General features: G+C 44.3%; 1 protein-coding gene across 1 annotated transcript in view; it reads right to left on the reverse strand.

Moving 5' to 3' along the window:
- CACNA1I (calcium voltage-gated channel subunit alpha1 I) overlaps positions 1-21,392 on the reverse strand; it is a 164,515-nt gene that overhangs the window by 88,959 nt on the left and 54,164 nt on the right. Inside the window, exons 2-3 of the mRNA XM_062568957.1 lie at positions 5,004-5,115; positions 3,497-3,630 (exon numbers count right to left, since the gene is read on the reverse strand). Of these exons, the coding sequence (XP_062424941.1) occupies positions 3,497-3,630; positions 5,004-5,115 (246 nt within the window). The remainder of the gene's footprint in view (positions 1-3,496; positions 3,631-5,003; positions 5,116-21,392) is intronic.

Raw genomic sequence — 21,392 nt, forward strand, 5'->3', positions numbered from 1 at the left:
GTAGGCAGAGGTAGATATAGTCTTCCCTGCAGACAGCTAATTATGGCACTTAGCTCAAGGCAAAACGAGCACCCTCTCAGAGGGATTAATGCCCCCAAGGCGAGGCACGCTGTATGAATCTACTCATTGTACTGAGACCCTCAGGACAGAGTCATGTAGAGGGACATCTCCCCTCCTCAGGGACAGTGGATCATCTCTAACCATATCTGAACACAACCGATGCACACAGTAGTGAGGACAGGAGAAATACCTCACTCTTTGTTGATGGAGAGCTGCCCGACTGGAAAAGCTGATGAACGTAAGCCCAGAAATAAGTGACTCTTCTCCTAAATTCATGCATGAGGAGATAGTGGCCTAAGTTTCCAATGCGATTTTTGTTGCTCACATTTTCTCAGCTTTTAAAACATAGTAGGCTCTCGCTTTTAGGCATTCTTCAATCCAAATTACCTGGCTCAGTTTTAGGAGCTCAAGGGGAGCAATGAAGAATGTTGACTTAGGACTGCTGTTGTTTTGTTTTTTCTAATCCTTTCTCAACTAACGTATTGAAGGTGGTTGGGAGCGGGAGTATGCGAGAGGGGAGAAAGTTCTGGTGATGTCAGCTCCTATTGCCATGGAAACTGAACATTTTTAGTGACAATGGAGTCCTCCTCCTTGAGTTGCTGGGTTGCGTGGGGGGCAGGGGCAAGCAGGGCAGGGGCACACAAGGGAATTCAGCTAACTAAAACTATAGCTTCTGGCTTTCGAAGGAAGTGAGGAGAAAACTACAAATGAATGCCTGAATACATGGTTTATGTAATCAAAACACTGTCTGGGGCAATAGCAGCAAATAATCATTATGCTGGTTGATAAAACATGCTGTCACACAGAAAGCCAGATGGAGGCATCTCAGCCACCCAGAACACCCGACAGTCCCTCGGCTACACTTTGCTTTTCCAGGCTGTAGGGTATTCTTCCAACTTTTGCTGCTGGGCTTGGAGTGCTGCTTCTGAATTTATTTGGGAAAGGAGAGGGGAGAGGAGGGGCTGGAAAGTATAGTCCTTTTTTTTGAGAGAGAAGCTGCATGACTCCTATGTACTGCTTCACCTTCCAGTATCACAGCCACTTTCTTGAAAGCCAAATTTATGACCCCCTTGAAGTCACTGAGAGTCTAAGGTTGTGAAAAGGAGAAGGCCCTTGGAGATAACTGATTTTACTCTGATCAGGATCTAGTTCATTGACGTGGAGAAAACAGGGTAGATCTAATGAAGGATGTCTTCTACTAGTCAGAAGGCTAAGGCAGCATTTAGACCCAGAGAAGCTGAAGCCATGATTTCGGAAGGGGACCAATCAGGATAAAGTTCTGGGCTTGAATTTGAGGTCAAATAAAAGGCTATGGTCTGTATGTAAGGGCAATTTTGAGCCTGTGCTTAGATTTGATTTAAACAGTGCAGACAATTTTAATGAATTTCAAAGAATAATGAATTAATAACCACAAGCTTTTATAACTCAAAATACATTATACAGTCATTAGTTCTAGATAACTAAATGGAAAAATCTTTCTTTAGCAGGAGAAGTCTTTTGAGATCAGATATTCTAATGAGATTACTATCATTTCAGCCTGACATCTCATGAGGACAATTGTATAGAAATCAGGAAACAAATTTCTTTCAGTTATGGACCTGAAATGAAAAATACTCCACAGTGATTATTTTGTATCTATGGAGTTGATTCTAAGTCTCCTTAGCATTAAAAGGAGTTCAGAGATGAGCTTCTTTTCTTGCATTGGTATCAGATGCACAAAAGGCTTCCTCTGCTCTAGAATTTCTCCCAGTAATGATGGCAGAGAGAAACATATGTAAATGGGATTTACTCGCTTCTAATTTAGGCAGTACAGATTTCACTCATTTCCCGCACAGAACAAGCAGTTGAGTTCACCCTCTTTCATTTGGCATTACTCTCATTTAGCATTACCGACCTCTCTGTCTCTGCAAGTAACACCATTCACATACTATGCTTGCACACGCACCAGCCAGAGAGACCCCCACCCCGTTCTCCAGCCTGTCACCTCACAGCAATGCCCAAGCTCTCTTGCACCCATCTTGCCCGTACTCAACATACCACAGCACATCACACACACAGAGGAGCACGGTGTACTCCAAGTTTGCCCTTTCAAACACATTCGCTCTTCCCTCTCCTTCCCCAAGGTTGTCAAGGCAGGGCGTCATTTTCCCTGCATCAGCACGTTTTTGCAGCCAGGAGTTCAGACTACAATATGCAATGATCTAGTGTTTCTTAATATCAAGCAACAGGTGCTTTATAAATCTTCCCTGATGAACTCACGCTCCCTGTACCGTGAGGCTATTTTAAATCACATGCTAATCACAGTAGGCTCAGCCACAAGAAAGGTCCTCCCATCTCACACATTTTTTTCATTTAGAAAAAGCTGTAGTTTTCATCTCTCTGTCCTTCGTCCATGCACAAGCCAGCTCATGTCCAAAAAGCAACCTTCAACCTTATATCACAACTGAACTGAGTTTGAAAGTCTCAGCTCCCCCAGAAGGAAACAGTTACTCACTCCTCCAGAGGGAATGACTTTCAAGTCTTGCTGTAGAAGAACCATGTCAAAAACAAATGTACAAGACAGTGCTGTTATCCACCTCAGGGAAAAGCTCTACGAAGTAAGCTTGAACTCACTTCTGGCGCATTCGGTGATACACTGACTTCCAGGTGACAGCCTAAGTTGATAATTCCTTTCCAGAAGGAAGAGGGAAATGAGAGTTTCTCTCCAAAAAGGAAATACTCACTCTTGTTTGTTGTGAGAACAACAGTGTTAAACATTTTTTTCTCCTTGATATTTTTTTTCTTACTATATCACAAGGCAATCTAATTGAAAATGGAGAAATCCCCCAAAGCACGTGCTCAGTAGGAGCAAAGGAGGACATTTTTCTATGATTCAAATAGGCAAATTCTGGTAGGCTTTCCACTTCATACACGTAGAGTGGAAATCATAGCTTCACCAAAGCAACTTTGTTGCAAAAACCACTCAAATGTCAACTTATCCCAATGGTACTGTGGGTGAGGCCAACATAACACAAAGACAAAAGCCCGGAGTAGCAAAAATAAAATTCCTATCTTTAAAGCACTGCTGCTGGAAACAGAGATGTTGGCTTGGTTGAGGTGAAGGTTATAACATTTCACTCCACAGCCATACCTGGACTCACCTGCATCCATCTTGTCCCCACTCAGTGTACCACAGCACATCACACACACAGAGGAGTACGACATACTCCAAGGTTCTGCTTTCAAACATACCCATCCTGTCCTGTCCTGTCCTGGGGCCTCATTTTCCCCGTACCAGCACTTTTTTGCAGCCAGGAGTTCAGACTACACATTTAAGGAAACACATCTACAGTTGCCACTAATTTTTGTGTACTCCTCAGCTGGGGAATTTTTTTTGGTTCTATGCAAGACTCCAAAAAAACACAGAAAAAAATAAACTCAAAAACTTATAACCTACCCAGCCATGACAATGAAGAAATCCAGGCGGTTCCAAGTATCTCCAAGGTAACATTTCTTGCCAAAGATCCCCAGGGCCACCATCTTTAACACCATTTCCATGGCAAAGAAGATGAAGATGAAATCATCAAATACCTGCCAAACAGAAAACCAAGAAGAAGTTTAACATGCGTTCTTAGCTTTGCACTTCACAATGCAGAGTGTAAGATAAATACAAATTTTAGGGCTCCTGAAAATGAATTACGGACAGAGCTGAAGAGAGGCTGAACAAGTTTCTTCCATGTAGCCCTGCCATCACAGCTCCCTCATATTCACTGCCATGGCCTCTGTCTTTGCAAGCTCTGCTTTCTCAGCACACCAGTTGCCCTACGCACATGCAGAAACTTGTTGCACCTCTGCATTAGTATAAATGGGCACAGATGGAGGAAGCTGAGAGAGCGTGGACAGAGAAGATCTGTAATGGGGGAACACACATAATGTGCACAAGCAGGGATGAGGTGGCTTGTAAATCCAGGCGAACCAAGAACTGGTGAGGCTGAGAACTTCCTGCAGATAGAGTAGCCAACTTGTGGGACAGGACAGCTGAGCCACGTGCACCTCACCTGGGGTTCAAGTACAGCTTCTACATAGTGACTACTTCATGTGGCCAAAAGAATAGCTACACAGACACAAGGGCAATTGGGAAAATCTAAATTCCACAGGTGAAAAGAGTGAAAATAAGCAAGCAAATCAAGACTTTCTTTTCTTTCTTTTTCTTCTAGGGGTATAGTAATTGATGCAGACTCAGCATCCGCTTACATGGGATGGGATCCACTTACAAAGGAAGACTTGGCTTAGCACTTGGCCAGGAAGACACAGTTCTTCCAGGTCTCTCAGGAAGGGGTCCCCACTACCTCTCTACCAACGGCACAGCTGAGACAGTAATGCAGCTTCACACACAGCTTGGGGAGCATACCTCAGTAATGCTACAGATGACAACCTTTACTGAGGCCTTCTTTTCATGCAAGCAGCAAGCACAGCTGGTGCATTAATGGGCTGGATATGCCCATGGACCATCTTGTTGTACCTGTTGTTTCTTCTTTCTTTGGGCGTCTTGCATGCCACATGATCCACTGACTCAGTAGCACCCTTGCTTACCAGGGGAGTGGCAAAGGCACTGGGGGCTGCTTTTCTCGCCTGTCTGGGAGCTATAACCTTACTTATTTCTCCCTGGGTATCTCTGAGCTGTGTGTCTTGCAGCTATCTGTGTTAGGAAAACTCTGGTTACACATATGATCCAGAAGTCAGCAACATGTTCCCTATTACCTGGCACAAATAGTCTTTATTCATTATCTTTCTCTCTCCTTATTCCACTCCCCAAAGAAAGCTCTTGCCATTTTAAGACAAGGTAGTTTGCTGCTAGGGATGTTCTTTCCCTTTCTGGGAAGGTGCTGATCAAACACTGAAAGGAAACAGGCATTTGCAGCTTGGACTAAACAATCATCATCACAGGAATGAAGTCTGCTTACCTGCAATATTTTACACCTGTCGGAAAGGCAGTCCATATCCTCACATGGTTGGTACATCCCCAGGGTAACACAGTTCAGCAAAATCACCATCATGCTGACACACTCAAACCAGGTAGAAAAGAGTCAAGGAAAACTTCATAAAAGCATTATTCCTGAGATAACCTTGTTTTAGGCTTGAAATGACAAAATAGAAAGATTAAGGGAAATAATAACTGGCTGGTTGATTTATACACTCTTCCCCCCCCCCCCCCCCCCCCCGCTTCCTCACTACTCTATTCCATGATTAAGCCAAGACTGATTTGAGAAGGTGAAAGTAAAGGCAGTACAGAGGCCTAAGGTACCTATGCAATCACTGCCATGGTTAAACACACACTGATTGCCTCCCTCTCTCAGTGGTTTATGGAATCTTACAAATACAGTGGGAAGAGACCTTCCACGGTGTCCTACATTCAAATGCAGCAGCAATCGCTGGGATTCGGGAAAGGCTTTATTGAACACAATGAAATGAACAGGTGGATCCCGATGTGAACCTAGTGACTACAGTCCTTCTGGGAAGAGGTACAACAAAATACGGCTAAAAATCTCCCTCTTCCTTTCTGAGAGGGAATAGAAGACAAAGAGTTGCCATATTGGAGCAGGTCAGTGGTCCACCTAATCTGTTATTCTGCTTCCAATGGTAGCCCATGCTAGATAAAACCTCGCAATGCGCCTAATTAAGTTATTCAGCAACCATGGGGGAAAATTGTGTTTCTGACCCCAGCTGGCGATCTGCTTATGCCCTAAAGCATGAGGACTGATAGCCCTTATAATTGTTTCCTCAACTACAGCGGCGTCCCTGCAGATGCTTTGCTTATTCATTTGTTTACAATCTGACTAAAATATCTGCTTCAGTAATAGTTGACAGCCATGAGCTACATTGGCTAGTTATACTTTACATTAAAAAGTGTTTCCTCCTATTTATTTTTAATTTGTTGCCTTTTAATTTCATCAAGTGCCACTCCATTTATATATTATAGAAGAGGGGGAAAACGGCATATTGCAATGACCTTCTCTATGCCCTTCACAGTTTTGCAGACCTCCACCTTCCTCCTCTTTACCACCTCTCTTTCCGGTGAAGGAGTCCTAGGACCTGATTCTCACTTATCCAAGCATTCATTTACAGTGTTCTCATTCTAAAAGTGGGCACGTTTCTGTGTTTTTTTTCTACCGTTATCATTGCAAAGCAGTGAGGTAGATCTAACGAGAATGTGTCTCCAACCTGGGACAGACTCACGACTCCTGTGTATTTTAACACACCTCACATAAACCCTGCTCAGTTTCCATTTTTAGATTTCAAAGTTTGTATTTTTTATCTAAACTAATTGAGCTGAGAAATTATCTACTTAAAAAACAACCTGCTGCACGCACCACTTTTATTTCCTTACAGAATTTAATCCAAAATTGTGGCCTGTTTCGCTGGTCACTTGTGAAAGACCCTCCAAAACCTATGGTTTGTTCTGTGCAACTCTTCCTTGTTTATTCTCTGACAGTGATTCATGACTAACCTGCACAATCTGATCTAGAAGATTATTAATTCCTTCTCTCCCACCTGGCTTTCGGAGCTACCTTCAGTTGTAAAAATCAGACAAGAGCAAGGCATTGGCAGTACTGCGCCAATCATGCTATGAGGTGATTTCAAGAACGTGTTATTGCTATCGCACCCAAAGTTAATCCCAAATTCTGTACAAAGTAAGGAGCACGGAGCCCCTCCTAGCCCCCTCTACCCACGGTCCCCTTCCCTAAGAGTGCAGGCACACTACTGTACTGCTGGCTTTGAGAACAGATAGCAGCCTTTGTCTGAGAGGAATACCCCAAAGGGCACAAATAAAAGATTTGCCCTCAGAGCTCTGTATAATGTGACTTTAATTTCCCACCATTCTGTCTCCTACATGCTGCTTTGATGACATGATTCAAGCCCAAGAGAGCAGTTGAAGATGTTTTCGCTGGCTCCTACAGGGATTTCAGTAAGACTGTAGTTTTCTTCTGGATGTTTCAAAAACTATTTTGTATCATCTCTCATAGAATCACAGCATGGTTGAGATTGGAAAGCACCTCTAGATATTATCTATTCCAACCCCGTCCTGCTCAGAGCAGGTCAACTTTTTCTCAGAGCAGGTTGCTCAGGGCCATGTCCAGCCAGGTTTTGAGTATCTTCAAGGATGCAGACTCCACAGCCTCTCTGGGCAGCTAGTTCCAGTTTTTGACCACCTTCTTATCAAAAAAGATTTTTTTTAATGCTTCAGTGGACTTCTCTGTATTGCAGTTTGTGCCTGTTGCCTCTTGTCCTGTCACTGGATACCATTAAGAGTCTGGTTCCCTCTTCCTTATTGCCCCCATGAGGTATTTATACACATTGATAAGATCCCCTGAGCTTTCTCATCTCAAGGCTAAACAATCTCTCAGCCCCTTCCCATATGTCAGATGCTCCAATCCCCTAATTCATCCTCATGGCTCTACACTGGACAGGGTCTGGTACCCATGTTTTCTTGTATTTCCTGCATTCTTCTTTGTCTTTTTTTTTTTTTTACCTTTGTAAAGGTATGCCATCTTTTTCCTTTATCTCATCCACAATTCTTTCACCCCTGTTAGCAGTTCCTCCCCATTTCTTCCACTTTTTTCTTTTTTCTTTTTTTAAATCCACCTCTTGGCTTGGTTTCTCTTGGTTAATGCTCTCCATTGCTTCTTCATTTTCAGCAGTCTCTCACACCCTCCATTTCCAGAGTCACCTCCACTGCTCCTGACCTAGCATGTAGGTCAGCTAGAAACCACCACAAATTCCCACTGCTGGGCTTGGAGCTGAGCTGGAAATCCTTCATTCCCAGCCCCATTTGCATGCTGCCAGAAGGACAGTAGGCCGGGAGGGAAACCCTTTTCATTTGATTCTGTGCATGAAAGCCACATGCTCCCTCGCCCACCTGGAGATAAGGCAGCAGCTTCTTCCGCCCCATTGCCTACCCGGCAAGCATGGCAAGATCCTGGGGGCCGCTCGGCATCAGGCTGTGAACTCCAAGTTGGACTGAAACTTTCATTTCAGGGCCTGGCACTTGGGTGCACCTGCAATTTCCTTAGTGGCTTGCAGCATCCATTTTGTAGCAGGCGTTTTGACAGCTGATTGAAAGGCAGTGCTGGAGAAGCTGCGCCGGCAAGATCCGAGCTGAATGACACTTCTCCTAGGGGCAAAAAGAGTTTCTGTGTGGGCTGGGCCAGTGACTGCAAAAGTGTCTCTCCCTGGGCACAAGGTAGCAAGGAGAGGTACGGACAGAGCCTGTGCTGAGAATAACTCTGGCTGAAATAAGTACATATAAAAGAAAGATCAGCAATTCTTTGAAAAGCAAGGGGGTTTCTTCAGCAAGCAGACAGGCAGCAGGATGTGAGAGACCTGTAGGTAGGGAGTACTATCCAACTGCGACCAGACTGAGGATTCACAGGGAATCCAGAGAAACGGGCTTGAATTCAGAGCTTTATTTTGCACAGATCTCTACTTTGCACATGTGCTTTGTCAGCAGTAAAGCGTGGGTGGTCAGGACGTCCCTGCGCTAACTTTGCTGCTTTCGCTTCCCTAGCGGGTGCCGCCAAAAGGCCTGGTAAAGAAGAGGTGTCCTCCCCAGCAACATGGACCCCAGCAGGTCATCTCCGGGCAGCTGGTGGTACGAGATGCCAAGGTGTGAGACCTGGGCCAGCTGCCACGAGCAGCTTTGAACAACTTGCAATTTGGAGGAGGCGCAGAAAGCCCTGAATCTCGTTTCTTAAATACCTAGGGCTGGCTGCACGTAGTTTCTCCCCCACCTTTTTTCAGATACCGACTCTCTGAAAGTTTGCCAGGGTTGTCCAGGCATCCTGAGGATATCGCTGAATTAGTTGCTGCTCCCTCACGATTGAAGTGACATTCGGAAAGGTTTCTCTCTTGCCACCCCACAGCTTCCTTTTCAGAGCAGGTGGGGGCCCCGAAAGACACATCGGAGCTGCAGCGGAGAGGAAGAAAGTGTGAGGAGAGAACTGGAGCATCTCCTGCCCTGAACCAGGAGGGGTTGCTGCCAGCTCGGGTCGCTGGACGGGGTAATTATAATACCTGCTGCCTTCAATGTGTCACCGCTGTCAACTGCAGTGACTGCCTCCAGTCGCCACGGCAACAGCCTACAGCCAGGTTTATAATCTTTCTTTCCGTGCTGCCTCCCGCTCCGAGCCTCCTTCCCCGTGCCTGAGCCTGTAATTAATTTCAGCTGCTGACAAGGCCGGTCTTCACAACCTGCATCATTCAGTCAGGAGTTTCATTACTAATTAACTTTTTTCTCCCCCCCTCTTTTTTTTTTTTTTTTTTGAAGTTCAAATCTTCTAATTGCAAATGCACATGCTCTCCCTCAGCCCTTCCTCGCCACGCTCTTCCTCGCCGCCGCTCTCGCTCCCGCGGGAGCAGGAGGTGCCTGGCGCCTTTCGCAGCGAGGTCCAGGCCTCCCCATGGCGGAGACAAAACTGAGGCCCAGGCGTCTCCAGCCCGCATCGGATCAGCTCCTCGCTCTTGGCCACCGCGAGATGCTTCAGAGGAAGGTGCCAGAAAAGCCGCAGTGATCCGCTAGGTAAGAACCTGCTCTAAAGGGGGGTCAGTTCACAGCTGACTCAAGCCCGCAGGGCTACAGGGGGTCACAGCTCCCATTTCAAAAAAAAAGGAAGAAGAGCAAGAAAGGTCTCCTGGCTCCTTGAACTATGCCCTGCTCTCATTGCCCATGCAACTCTCTCCTCCTCTTCACAGTCCCAGTAAGCTTTCGGCTTCAGCGCTGCTTTGTGGCATCGAGATCCCTATCTAGATTAACTGTGTTTTGCCTAAAAAGCATTTCCTTGTACCACTTGGATAGCTGGTGCCTTTCTGCGTCGGCTTTGCCAGCGGCGCAGCTCCTCGCTCCTCCTAGCCCACGCGTGCGGGGCCTGTCCAGCGGCCGGCCAGAGGCAGCCACCCAGCGCGAAATGACCCTCCAGGCTCCCGCTTTCCTCCTTCCGCCGGGCAGGGAACAGTGGACTGGGGTGAGAGGCCGGAGCCAGCAGCCTGCTCCTGGGGGATGCGTGTCACCAGTACAGACCAGACGAGAAAGTCGTCTGCCCTGAAACATACGGGATGAAGTCAGTGCTGTAAAACCACAGGTTTTAGGACTACTGAAGAGATCTGCCTGTTGTAGTAGCACTCGATAGTACGACTGTGCATAATACAAGACAGGGGACAATATTAGGAAAGGGTGATGTGATCCAGGCAAAGGTTTTGATTGCATTGCTGTGAGAAAAGCAGAAGCAAGGGATGCTGTACTGGAATCATAAATAGCTTGCACGTGGAAAACTGGATATACATTAAGTTCTTCCTATCAGCCTCAATCTCTGTTTTTTTCTCACTGACAACAACAAAACAAAGTGAAGCTACGCTCTAGGGTCCTCTCTCCTCTTCCTCCTATTCTCCTTCATCATCACCCTGAACATCACATCCACAAAGCTCCCTAGCAGCTAGGAGTGGCTTCTAACAGCATAGGGAATATCTAAGCTTTATGAGCATTAGGCTCCTTGGGCCTCCAGCTTTTTGGTGTCTAAGAACCATTCCTGGCAGCAGAAATGTCTTGGCTACAAGAGGGGAAAAAGTCAGCTCCGTTCTCTGGCCAGTCATGGTACCTCCTGTTCCTCCTGCAAAAGAAGAACACGCGACTGCAGAGGCTCCAGGTGCTGTGATAAAGTAGTTAAATGACTGAATTAGCAGCAGGAGGTGCCAATCCCAAGAAATACGTAACTGGAAAACTTGGAGCCCCACACAGCATATCCCCAACACCGGCTACCCATGCATATCATCGCCTCCCACCCCTGAGTTGGCGCCAGCCAGGCACTTCCCTTGCAGCTGCTATTTGCCTCCAACAGAGTCATCTGTGGGCACTCTGCCTCCAGATGAGACATCACATTTGCACAATCATTCCTATTTTCTCTGCCTCCCTTTTTGCTTCTCTCTATCTCCCTCTTTTCTAACCAAGTTTTCCACTGGGTAGATGGCTGCTTCCTGTCATTCCAGTTTGTGGTGATAGCGTTTCCTTTCCCTGCTTTTCAAATAAGCTAAGGACAGAGCTGTGTTTCTTCCCTAGTTTGTTCTCCTGCTTTGTGACCCTCCTGCAAGAAGCCAATAGGATGCTGTAACTGCTGCAAGACAGTTAATATTTCATTTATAATGGAAGGAGTGATTTCTGTTGTGAAGGTCAGAGACAAGCAGCTCTAGGGAAAGAGGTTCTCATTTTCTCTCCCTCAGTGCAGTTGGCTCTTACAGATGTGCCTACAGGTGGGTCTCACTTTTTCTCCCTCACACATTTTTCTTACCACCACTCACCTTTTTCTTCCTTCTCCTATGCTGATGCATAGGAGTTTCACCCTCTTTTTCTACAAAACAAGTCTACAGAACCAAGAGGGTTCTTTTCAGCCTCAGTCAGCTAACCTAACCCACTAGTAGCTGAGCGAACATCAGATGTTACATTCAAAGGAAAACTACTCACATCTCAAAATATGTTTGTCGTTAATAGATCAAAACAATCAAAACATTTCTCAGAGCAGAAAGCTTTAAAAATCCTGTTTTGGAAAGGTTGAAACATTTCTTCCTTGTCTTTTTTTAGTACGGAGGAATGTTTCAACACTACAGAAAAAAGGTTAAGGTTTTTTGACTTGACTTAGAAGTTTCTTTTTTTGTGTTTTTAGTCAATTGGAAATTAAATGCCAATACGCAGTGCTGCAATACTGGAATTTCATGGCAGTCCAAGTCATAGAGGGCAAGTTATAAAGCTCAGTAGAGAAGCCCTCAAAGTTCAGACGTTCTAGGCGTTCCTGTGTCGTGTATTTTAGATAGCTGACGTATGCATTGCTAGTTCAAGTCTTTCATGATATTGATACCAAAGAAAGGATCACGCTACTGCCACACACGGCAGGATTGTTACACTTATTTAAAAGGCACTAGAGAAGACTTTTGATGGTGTTCCTGGATGGCAGGAGAACAAAGCACAGAAAAGGGAGGAGATGGAGAGATTTTAAATGCTTGGAAAAGACATCAGTGTTTCTACCCCTGGAAAGGAACTTTCCACCAAAACTTGATTTACTGGAAAAGAAAAAAGCCTCAACCATATCCATATGAAATCAGACAGGGACGAACAAAAGAAAGTGCCATAGGTGAACCTCTCTGTTCTAATTTTCCAGGGTTGCTCAGAATGGGGACCTTGTATCAGGCCAGGTAGTCTTTTAACTAATGAGAACTAAATCAGTTGTATCTCATACACCGCATCATATCCACTGACGATGGCTTTTGGAAAGTTATTGTCACTACAGAAACAAAATGGAGTAAACCTCTCATTTCTTAAAACTCCTTCTATATGAGTTATTCAGACAGGCTAATTGTATTTGTTAAACACTCAAGTCCAGCAAAAGCAAAACTAATAGAAAGAAATTTAAATTCTGATGGGAAAAATAGACAACAGAGATTAAGAAGCTAAGAAGGAATCTGAAGAGCAAATAGAGAGACATTGTAACACAATAAGTCAAATCCTTGGCTATTTCAGAAATAGGAAGCCAAAGATGCTAGTCAGAACTCTAGCATAGAACTACCACAGGCCCCAACAGGCTCCTAATCAAATGGGAAGCTGAAGAGATAAAGCCAGGCTTCTTCATGATGTTCCTCACCATAGTGAGAACAGGATAGCCAGCCTATCATATAGCCACGGCAAAGAGTTACACCAAGAACTCTGGCTGTTGTATCAACTGAATGCATATACATTGATCTTCTAAAGTAATCTTCAGAAAAGGTGTGCAGATCCCACCACTAATTATTCACCTATCTCATATATGTCACTCATCTTCACCAGTGCTGCTACAACCCTCATAGTAATGCTTTTGTCCTTTCTGTAGCAGCTGGACCCCAGAGCTTTATACAGAGCTTATCTACTGATAATTATATACCTCTGAATTGCATCTAACTTTAAGGATGCAACAGAGCACTGTAAAACATTTCTACAAAGCTGTTTACTATAGAAAGCATGAAAAAATACAGTTTGTAAAAGAAATCACCCAAGGATCTCTTTTTTAGGTCAGAAGAAACTAATTACCCAAATTTAAACTTGAGCAGGGTATTAGATGTAATGACTCTGTTCCTGGAGAAAGAGCTTTTTAATATGCTCAGATGGCTGAGACTCTTACTTGTCAGCAAAGCAATACTCCACCATGCTGTGGGATAAGTTCTGGACTTGAGGAATCGCACCTCCTGCTGACTCACAAATGGTGCATTCTGCAGTATTCTGGCTCTGCCTTGGAGATCTCCATCCAAAAACTGACTTGGCTTCTCATTACGAAGTTTGACAAAACCACAGTGTGAGGTGATAATGGCTGCAGCTCAGAACACTACTACACTATAAAAGAGTTAAAAGTATTTTTTTCTAAAAACTTCTAATGCAAGTGAAGGGTTCAGCATCTGCTTCCTGCTGCAGCTGTATTGATGATGGAGAGCGGGGAAGGAACACCAAAGGAAAACAACTGAACCATAAACTGGGATCCAAATTGTAAAGCTGTTATCATTTATCTCGATTTCCACTTGCAGAGTCAATTCTCTACTGACATCGGCAGCAGTTCAGTGACTTTAGAAGAATTAGTCTTCATTTTTGCACTTGGCTGGACCTCTGCTCTGGAGAAGATCTGAACCTGTAATCTGTGCAGGCCCAGGTAGGGAGTCATTTGCAGTCCAGGGGTAATTTGAATTAGTGATGTGTTACAGATTTACAAAATCTGAATTTGAACCGGGCAATTGAATGCCCTGATACGGGGCGCTCCTCCTGAGTGGCCCCACAATGCTAGAAGACCATCAGAAAGGCCGGTACACTCAAACCAGAGAGCTTTCAGAGATCAAAATACCTGTGATGCCATAACAGAAAAAAGAACAGGAAGACATTGCTTTCCTGCCTACATTGTTCCCAATTTTCTCAGTTTTTTGTCCTGCCTCTTGCTTTGCAGAGCTCTCTTTCCACCATCCAAATGGAAAGAAATGCTTAACTGTATGAAATGAAACAGCATAAAGGAGGGAATCACTGTTTCTTCTTTTAGCCAGGAGCAGAAGGCTAAATTCTGGGAGACAGGCAGGCTCTTAAAGATGCACACAAACATCTTGAGGGACCTTTTACAGCACATAGATCCCTGCCACCCATTGATTGCTGTAAAGATCCAACACTCTCTCTCATGTCCCATCAGATACCTGCTGACATCTTGTGGCTCTGAAATACCTTTGCCTCCAGAGCCAGTGAAACACTGGTGAGTGCATGGTGTCCAGCGAACACTGAAAGAATCAGGCAGAAGTGCAGGGAAGCTGATGTGCTGGACAGAAGGGAACCTTGCTCAGGTGGGCAAAACACCCTGCGAAGGATAGCAAAACTGCTCTTGCACTGGTACACTCTCTTCACTGGGCACCATGTTGCATCAGATGAGGTCTCTCTGGTAACTTATGAAAGTAAATGGGCAAAAGGACAGCACATGTGAGGGGGGAAGTCAGCTGCGAAGTGCTAGACAGAGTCTAAAGCAAAGAAAAGCTTGATTGATTCCTGCTGTTTCCAGCACGTCCTTCCCTTTTCAGTAAAGGGATATCTTCTCATCTTCCTTTCTAGTACGTTACAGATATGGCATTTTCCTCTCACTGCAGGCTTTAGGCTCACTGGGCCTTGGGAAATGCTCTGTGCAGCACAAATGGATGTTTCAACAAATCTTGTGGAACGGGTGCTGCTACACAGCTGCCTATCACTGCTCGGGTTCAGCAAGCCGGGGGACACCTTCCCAGGCCTAAAGGACAGACGTGTGGAGAACAGGCATATTTGGGTCCCAGTTATTGCTTTTGAGGTTTTTTGGTGTTATTCTCATCCCCCCACCCTTCATCATTGCTTTGCAGTAAATATAAAGGGCTGGTGGAAACATCTGTCTTTGAATAAGGAGATGCTGCCCTGGAGAGGAAAACTGATAGAAGAAACCTCATAAGCACTGAAGATAGGCCTAAAGCCCACCAAACACTCTCCTCCTCCCTGTTATTGTTCCTTTTCTTCTTGCACTGGTGTTTCTCTGTTCATCACTCCACTGTCTTTCCAGTTCATTCTTCCTCTCAGATTTTACAGATTTCTTTTTCCGCTCTCTGCAACTTTCCACTCATCTCTGGAGAGCATCACATGAACCCAAGCCGATCTCACAGGTATGTACTGTTTTAATAGATCTGAAACGAATTAGGGGGAACCTTTGGTAAAAGGCTATCTCACTTTGCAGGAGTGTGGAGAAGACAATAAAAGCACAAAGGACAGATTATGAACCATCTCACAGCTTAAAAGGAGTACATCGCCTTCTGTGGAAGGGCTCTGCCTCTGAGTGTACCAGGGCAGTATCTGCATATCCCTTGGTAAAGAATACAAAAGTGAGCTACTTCTTCCTGCAGACAACCAGTTTCCAAAGCTAATCAATCTTAGAAAGTATTCTGACTCTCATAGCAGTCCAAATTAGAGATGTAGAAAAATAAAACAAAGCCACTTTGCCTTTCTGCCTTCTCCCTGCTAGTTTAAGCCTTCAGTGGATATAGCATCACAAAATCATGTGCTTGGTGCTTAGTTTAGCAGGCTTTTCTGAGGAGTGCTTCAGTACAAAAAATAAAGTCATGTGGTGACACAAAGCTTTTCAGCAAATAAAGATTAATTCCAAAGTGTAGAGAGTGCTCAACAAGGTCACCCAGAAGAAACTGCATATGGTCTAAGCAAAATGCAGAGCGATAAAAGAAAAAAGAGCTAGGTATGAGCCCCTGTTGTTTGTTTCAATATAATTTTCATTATTGGCTACAATTAAATAAAACTCATTATTTTCAGAGCTTTAGGATGCAGACCCCTCAGCCTTGGATGTCTTTTTTCTCAGCATTTTCCATTTTTTGAAGGTTTGTAGCTGGATGTATCCCAGAAACCTTTGCCCTGGTTCCCAAAGGGTGGGTTGGAAGAACTGGCACCAATGGCCTGCAGGACACGTGCCTGAAGGAAGAACTGATTACAAATGACTGAGCCAATCTGTCTCAGCAGATAACGGGAAGCTAAGAACTTTAGCCGGCTCGCAACCACACAGGCTCACAGCAGCTGCTGGCATCTCTTCGAGGACACAAGTGGGTTATGGATGGCCTCCTGAAAAGGCAGCTTCTCACGTGTACACGTAACAAAGCAACAGAGGTACCTGTGAGGTGGGGGAGATGCTACTTAATTAAACTTTCTCTCCTATGAGGAGAAATGAGCCTGTGATGGATAAGCAGATGCGCCAGCACTCTTCTTACATCTGTTTTCTCCTTCACTCCCCTCCTCTTACATCCTGCAACAAAGAGCTTCTTGACTTAAACACACAATGGAAAAAGATTATTTAAATCATCTAGGGCTTCATTCAAAACACTACACAAACTTTTACTAATTTTCAAAATTACCTTGTAAGGTAATATTTTCCCTATTTCACAGATGGAAAACAAGCAGGGGAAGAGCAAGTTTTTCCAAAGCAGGCTCTGATTTGGGTTCTGTAATGTATGAGTTTCTTAGAGACTGATACTCAGGAGCATGTAATACTTGTCATTTCTAACAAAGCCAAAAATAACTGTGATGCACCAAGTCTCTGAAAGTCAGGCTCCCACTGCTTCAAGTCGGATGGCCAAAGATCAGAGTCTTCTTTAGAAAAATGTTTTGCAGAGATCACACAGGCAGTCTCCCACTGCCAGAGCCTGCATTAGAATTCAGGTGTTCCTGATGCCTGGTACGTATTCACTAAAGCCCTCAGCTTTCTGGCTAGCTGACAGATCACACCATGCCAGGGAAAGGAGCCAACATGACTCATGCTCAATCACTGCAATGCCCACAGTATTGAGTGCTGTTTTAGGGGGACTAAATGCTGTGAATACACTAAGCATTATCGATATTAAAATAATATTAGTATTATTTATGAGTATCTCCACATGTCCTCGATGATACCAACGAAAATCAGACTCAAATTATGCAAAATGTTACATACGCGTGTTAAAACATACTGCCTGCTCCAAAGAGTTGTAAATCTGACCAAGCAGGACAGGTTAATGATGCATTACGATCTCTGCCTTGCATACAAGAAGCCAGGGCACAGACAAATAGATTTACCCAAGGCCAGAGAGGAGAGGTGGGGTAGAGCTCGGAACTGAGCAAGTTTCCCAATTTCTTCTCCAGTGTCTTTGTCCCAAGAGCTTTCTCTGTCTCAGCTAGAACTGCATTCAATGAGGAAGGTACCCACTGGGAGAACAGCTCTTCCATAAATCTTTCCTTTGAAGAACAGGAAAATCTACAAGTTCCATTTTATAGAGGCAGTTATTGCAGTGCATTCTCATGATTGTATTTCATTTTTCTATTTACAGGACATGACTTCATTCACCCATTCAGAGTGGTCTCTGGATGTTCAGGTGCACAGTAGACACAGACAGGTTGGAGCCAGAAGATCTACCTCCATCTTCCACTGGTTTGTTGGGATCTCAAGTGATTAAGACCAAATTCAGCCTGTAGTTATGACTGATAGTGCATTTTGCTTTTTTTTTTCCATCTACTGAAGTGTCTGCTACCTTATAAAAACAAGTGCTAACTAAGTGCAAATTATTGACATGATTGGCTGTAGAATGAATGGTTCCAAAAGGGCAGCTACTACACATCATTTTGCCAACAGGGGAGGCTAGATGGAGTCTCTGTCATCAGTACAGCATAGTTTGGCTAGCTCTCTGATGTTTTTTTGCCCATTGTATTCATCACCTCTCTTCAGATTTAGGACTTGGAGCAGAAATATATGCCTCCTTCTTTTATTTACAGCCTAACTTACTTTTTCCGTACAGTTTCTAGTCAGAAACTATGGATACGCACAAATCTCATTTTGTTTTGGACATACCGGTTATTGTCCAGCTCATTGCACCATCCTTTCTAGTCATGCCAAGTATTTCCATTTCTCTTTTCAGAGTCTTTCCTTTGAGCCTGTTGGTGGTTTTTATCTTTAACACCTGCACCCATTTTTGTGTGACTCTGAGGAACTGTTCCCTTATTGAATTACTCCTCACTGTCTCATAGCTATCCATCTTCTGGCCTGTTGATTATTGAGCATATCGCACACCAAAGGATCATGCACATTTCCATCGTCCCTTGCAGCTTTCATTGCCTACTCTGCTAGCCACCTACCTCAGCTTCCTCCCCTGCCATAATGCATACACTATTTAAATACTGCCTACTTAACTATTTCATTTCCAGCCATCTACTTCCCTTTGTTTATAACAATAAAGTGACTTCAATGTAAAGAGGAACAAAAGTGAATTTTTAACTGGGATGTGGCCAGTACAAACCATTGGTGAGCAGAGTAGAGTACAAAACCCAGCCATCTCCCCCTGCCCCAAAGGACAAGGGTCCGGTAGGGTCACGGCAGCTTGCAAACAGAGGAAAAGCTGCCTCATGCTGTGAACGTTTCACCTCTGAAATCTCCTGGATCAAGAGATCACCAAACCAAATAGTATAGCTTGGACTTCAAAGAGAGACACAAAGTTATTGATAATCTACAGAACTAATCAAGCTGAGATAGTGCAGCTGGGTACGTACCAGTGGTTTGGTGATCTCTTGATATAGTAGGTCACCTGCTATATGTGATAAATTCATTTCCCATGGATTAGGACAGCTGCAGCTCCACCAAAGACCCATCAGGAGTGGTAGCTTACTATGCTGTTCTATATACATACTGGCCACCACCAAAATCAGGATACCTGCAACTGGCAGACCCATCACCTGCTGAAAATTTATTCCCCTGTCCCTTACGCATAGTATCTCCCTTCCCAATAGAATTTAGCAATGACTATCAAGACTCAAGTATTTCTTTTCTACACAATTTTTTCATTCATCTGAGAATGATTCTTTCTGTTCAGATATGATTAGACATGAAACTAGTAGTGTATTGGAAAAGACTACTATAGAAGCTTTAGCTTTAGGCTTTCTTACTAATAATCTACCTTTAGATTTCAAGACTTCTTTCTTACAGATTCTCACATCAGCGATACTAAAATGTGCTGTGACCACAGACTCCTCCACAGCTTTCCCTAATACACTTAAATGCATTGTGGAATTTGACACCTTGATACCCAGTAGGCAAATTAGCTTATGGTCTCATGATCAGCACACATCCAGCTATCTGCATTACAGACAGCAGAATAATCCCCTTTCCCCATAGCCTGTTCATACATCACATCCACTCAGCTTATGCAGCCAACGTTGTGACTATCAAACTCAAACCAGAAGCTGTCTGTGCTCCTGCATAAACTGATGTTCTCAAACTCAGAATGCCTCCTGGCTGTAAAAGTAAAGCAGACACAGTCTGACAGTACCAAGTGCATCCTCATCATCACCATCAGTAAGGTACTACTGAGCTTGACAAGAGGTCTGAAGAGGAGAAATGAGTATGGAATCTGTGGGGGGGGAGGGAGTCCCTTTCTCTAATGCTCTGCTGACCACTTACAAAAACTTCTCCAAGCAGAGGAAGACCCTAGCCCTTGGCCTGTCCCAATTCTGCTTACCTGTAGCACTCAGCAATGACAGAACTTGACAAGGGATTTAAGAAAATGCAGAAGAGAACAGTTTTCTTGGAGAGTCAAGAAGCAGAGAAAGCCCTGCATGATGAGAAGTTGTTGTTCTGATCAGTGCCTTGAGCATCCATCCATTTCACTGCCAGGATGTGCTTGGCTTCACAGGTTCAATCCTATGGGATGTTGTGTAGAGCAAGAAGGAGTTTATTTTGGCCTGAGTCAGTTAAAGGACCAAAATATTTCTGCTTAGTTAGCTGTAGCCACTAGTTATCTGGAAGAAAGTGAAGGAAGGGTTCTGCTATAGTGCCTCTTCAGAAGAGGAGAAAACTCTACCTTTCTAAATTTTCTGGCAAAGAGGTGATCATGCATATTCTGAGGGAAGAAGGCTGAAGTGGGATGCATCATGCTCCTCAGAGAAGACTCCCTGTACCTCCACAGCATATAAAACACAGCCTCCTCACAGGCACGCTTTGAGAACATGCATCAGTCTACCAAATTTAAAAAGCTTTAACGTAATTTATTACACTGAGGGGAAGGAAAAGAAAAACTAGAGCTTAGGTCAAGATAGTAAAGACAGACTTGGCATGCCTGGAAAAGCCGGCCACTAAGAACTCACAGTAAATCTTGAAAAACAAGCGCAAATGAGCTCCTGTCATTTTCCCGGAAAGAACAGCCTGTCTCTAAAGCCAGCTCTGCCTCCAGTCCCTCTCCACCATCAGGGAGGATGACAAATCACCAGCCAACGGCAGATGGCCAAGGTCCCGCATCCCCTCAGGCTTAGGGAGCATTGCCAGGCAGACAGCTGCAGGCCAGGACAGCCGCTGGATACTGGGATGGCTGCTTAGTGCCAGGTCTGGTGTCAGCCACGTGCTCAAACCTCTGCACGCTGTGCTAGGCTGATAAGATGTTTTTTCCCCTCTTCTGCTCTTCACCCTTTCCACCTGCCTGACACCAAGACTTGGGAGGAAGGGAAATGGAGAAAAATCACAAATTTGCACCTATATTTTGTGCCTGAGTGTGATGACCTCTATTATAATTTTTTTGTCCAAGCCCAGCTTCGTTTCTCCAGTATAATTAGTTCTAGTGACCCTTCAAACATACTTTTCAGCCTCACAGAGCTATAAATTTCAGAGTAGCAATCATCACACAGGGCTGTACAGTCATGTACAAAGCTCTTTACTTGTCCTGTCTATCTCTCTAGGCTTTAAAACCATTTCAGTCAAGCCTCCCCACACATGTACACTTGATCCTTTCCTCCCCCATTAGCAGTCACACTTATCTCTCACACTCCTCCTTTCAGCTTCCTAGATGCTGCCTTTCAGGGTTTTGTTTGAAGATGTATAAAAAAAGAAATGATAGACTGTGTTGGCCCTGTTACAGGCTGCTGTGTGACAGCTTTCAAAAGGATCCATGCCTATGCATGTGTAACATACACAAGACCACATACATGGAACGATCATCAGCTGATGCATGGCTTTCATTTGAGAGGTACATATGCTCAGACATTTTGATGGCTTGTCTAATGCTTTATTTCTTAATCCAGTGTATTCAGGCTTTTTGATGACATATGTTTGATGGACATATTTTTTGAAAATGGCCAAATTCCTCTAATTTAAGCTCACAATGTTTATTTGCACACTCAGTCTTTCTCTTGAGAAGGTTCATTCTTCCCCTGTTTGAGAATTGCCCTAGGTTTTCCAATTAACCCTAACAGAAGACTAGAGCAAGAAAAGAGCTCATTATTCCCTATC

The sequence above is a fragment of the Rhea pennata genome, chromosome 1, assembly GCF_028389875.1.
Source record: "Rhea pennata isolate bPtePen1 chromosome 1, bPtePen1.pri, whole genome shotgun sequence".
Lineage (NCBI taxonomy): Eukaryota > Metazoa > Chordata > Aves > Rheiformes > Rheidae > Rhea > Rhea pennata.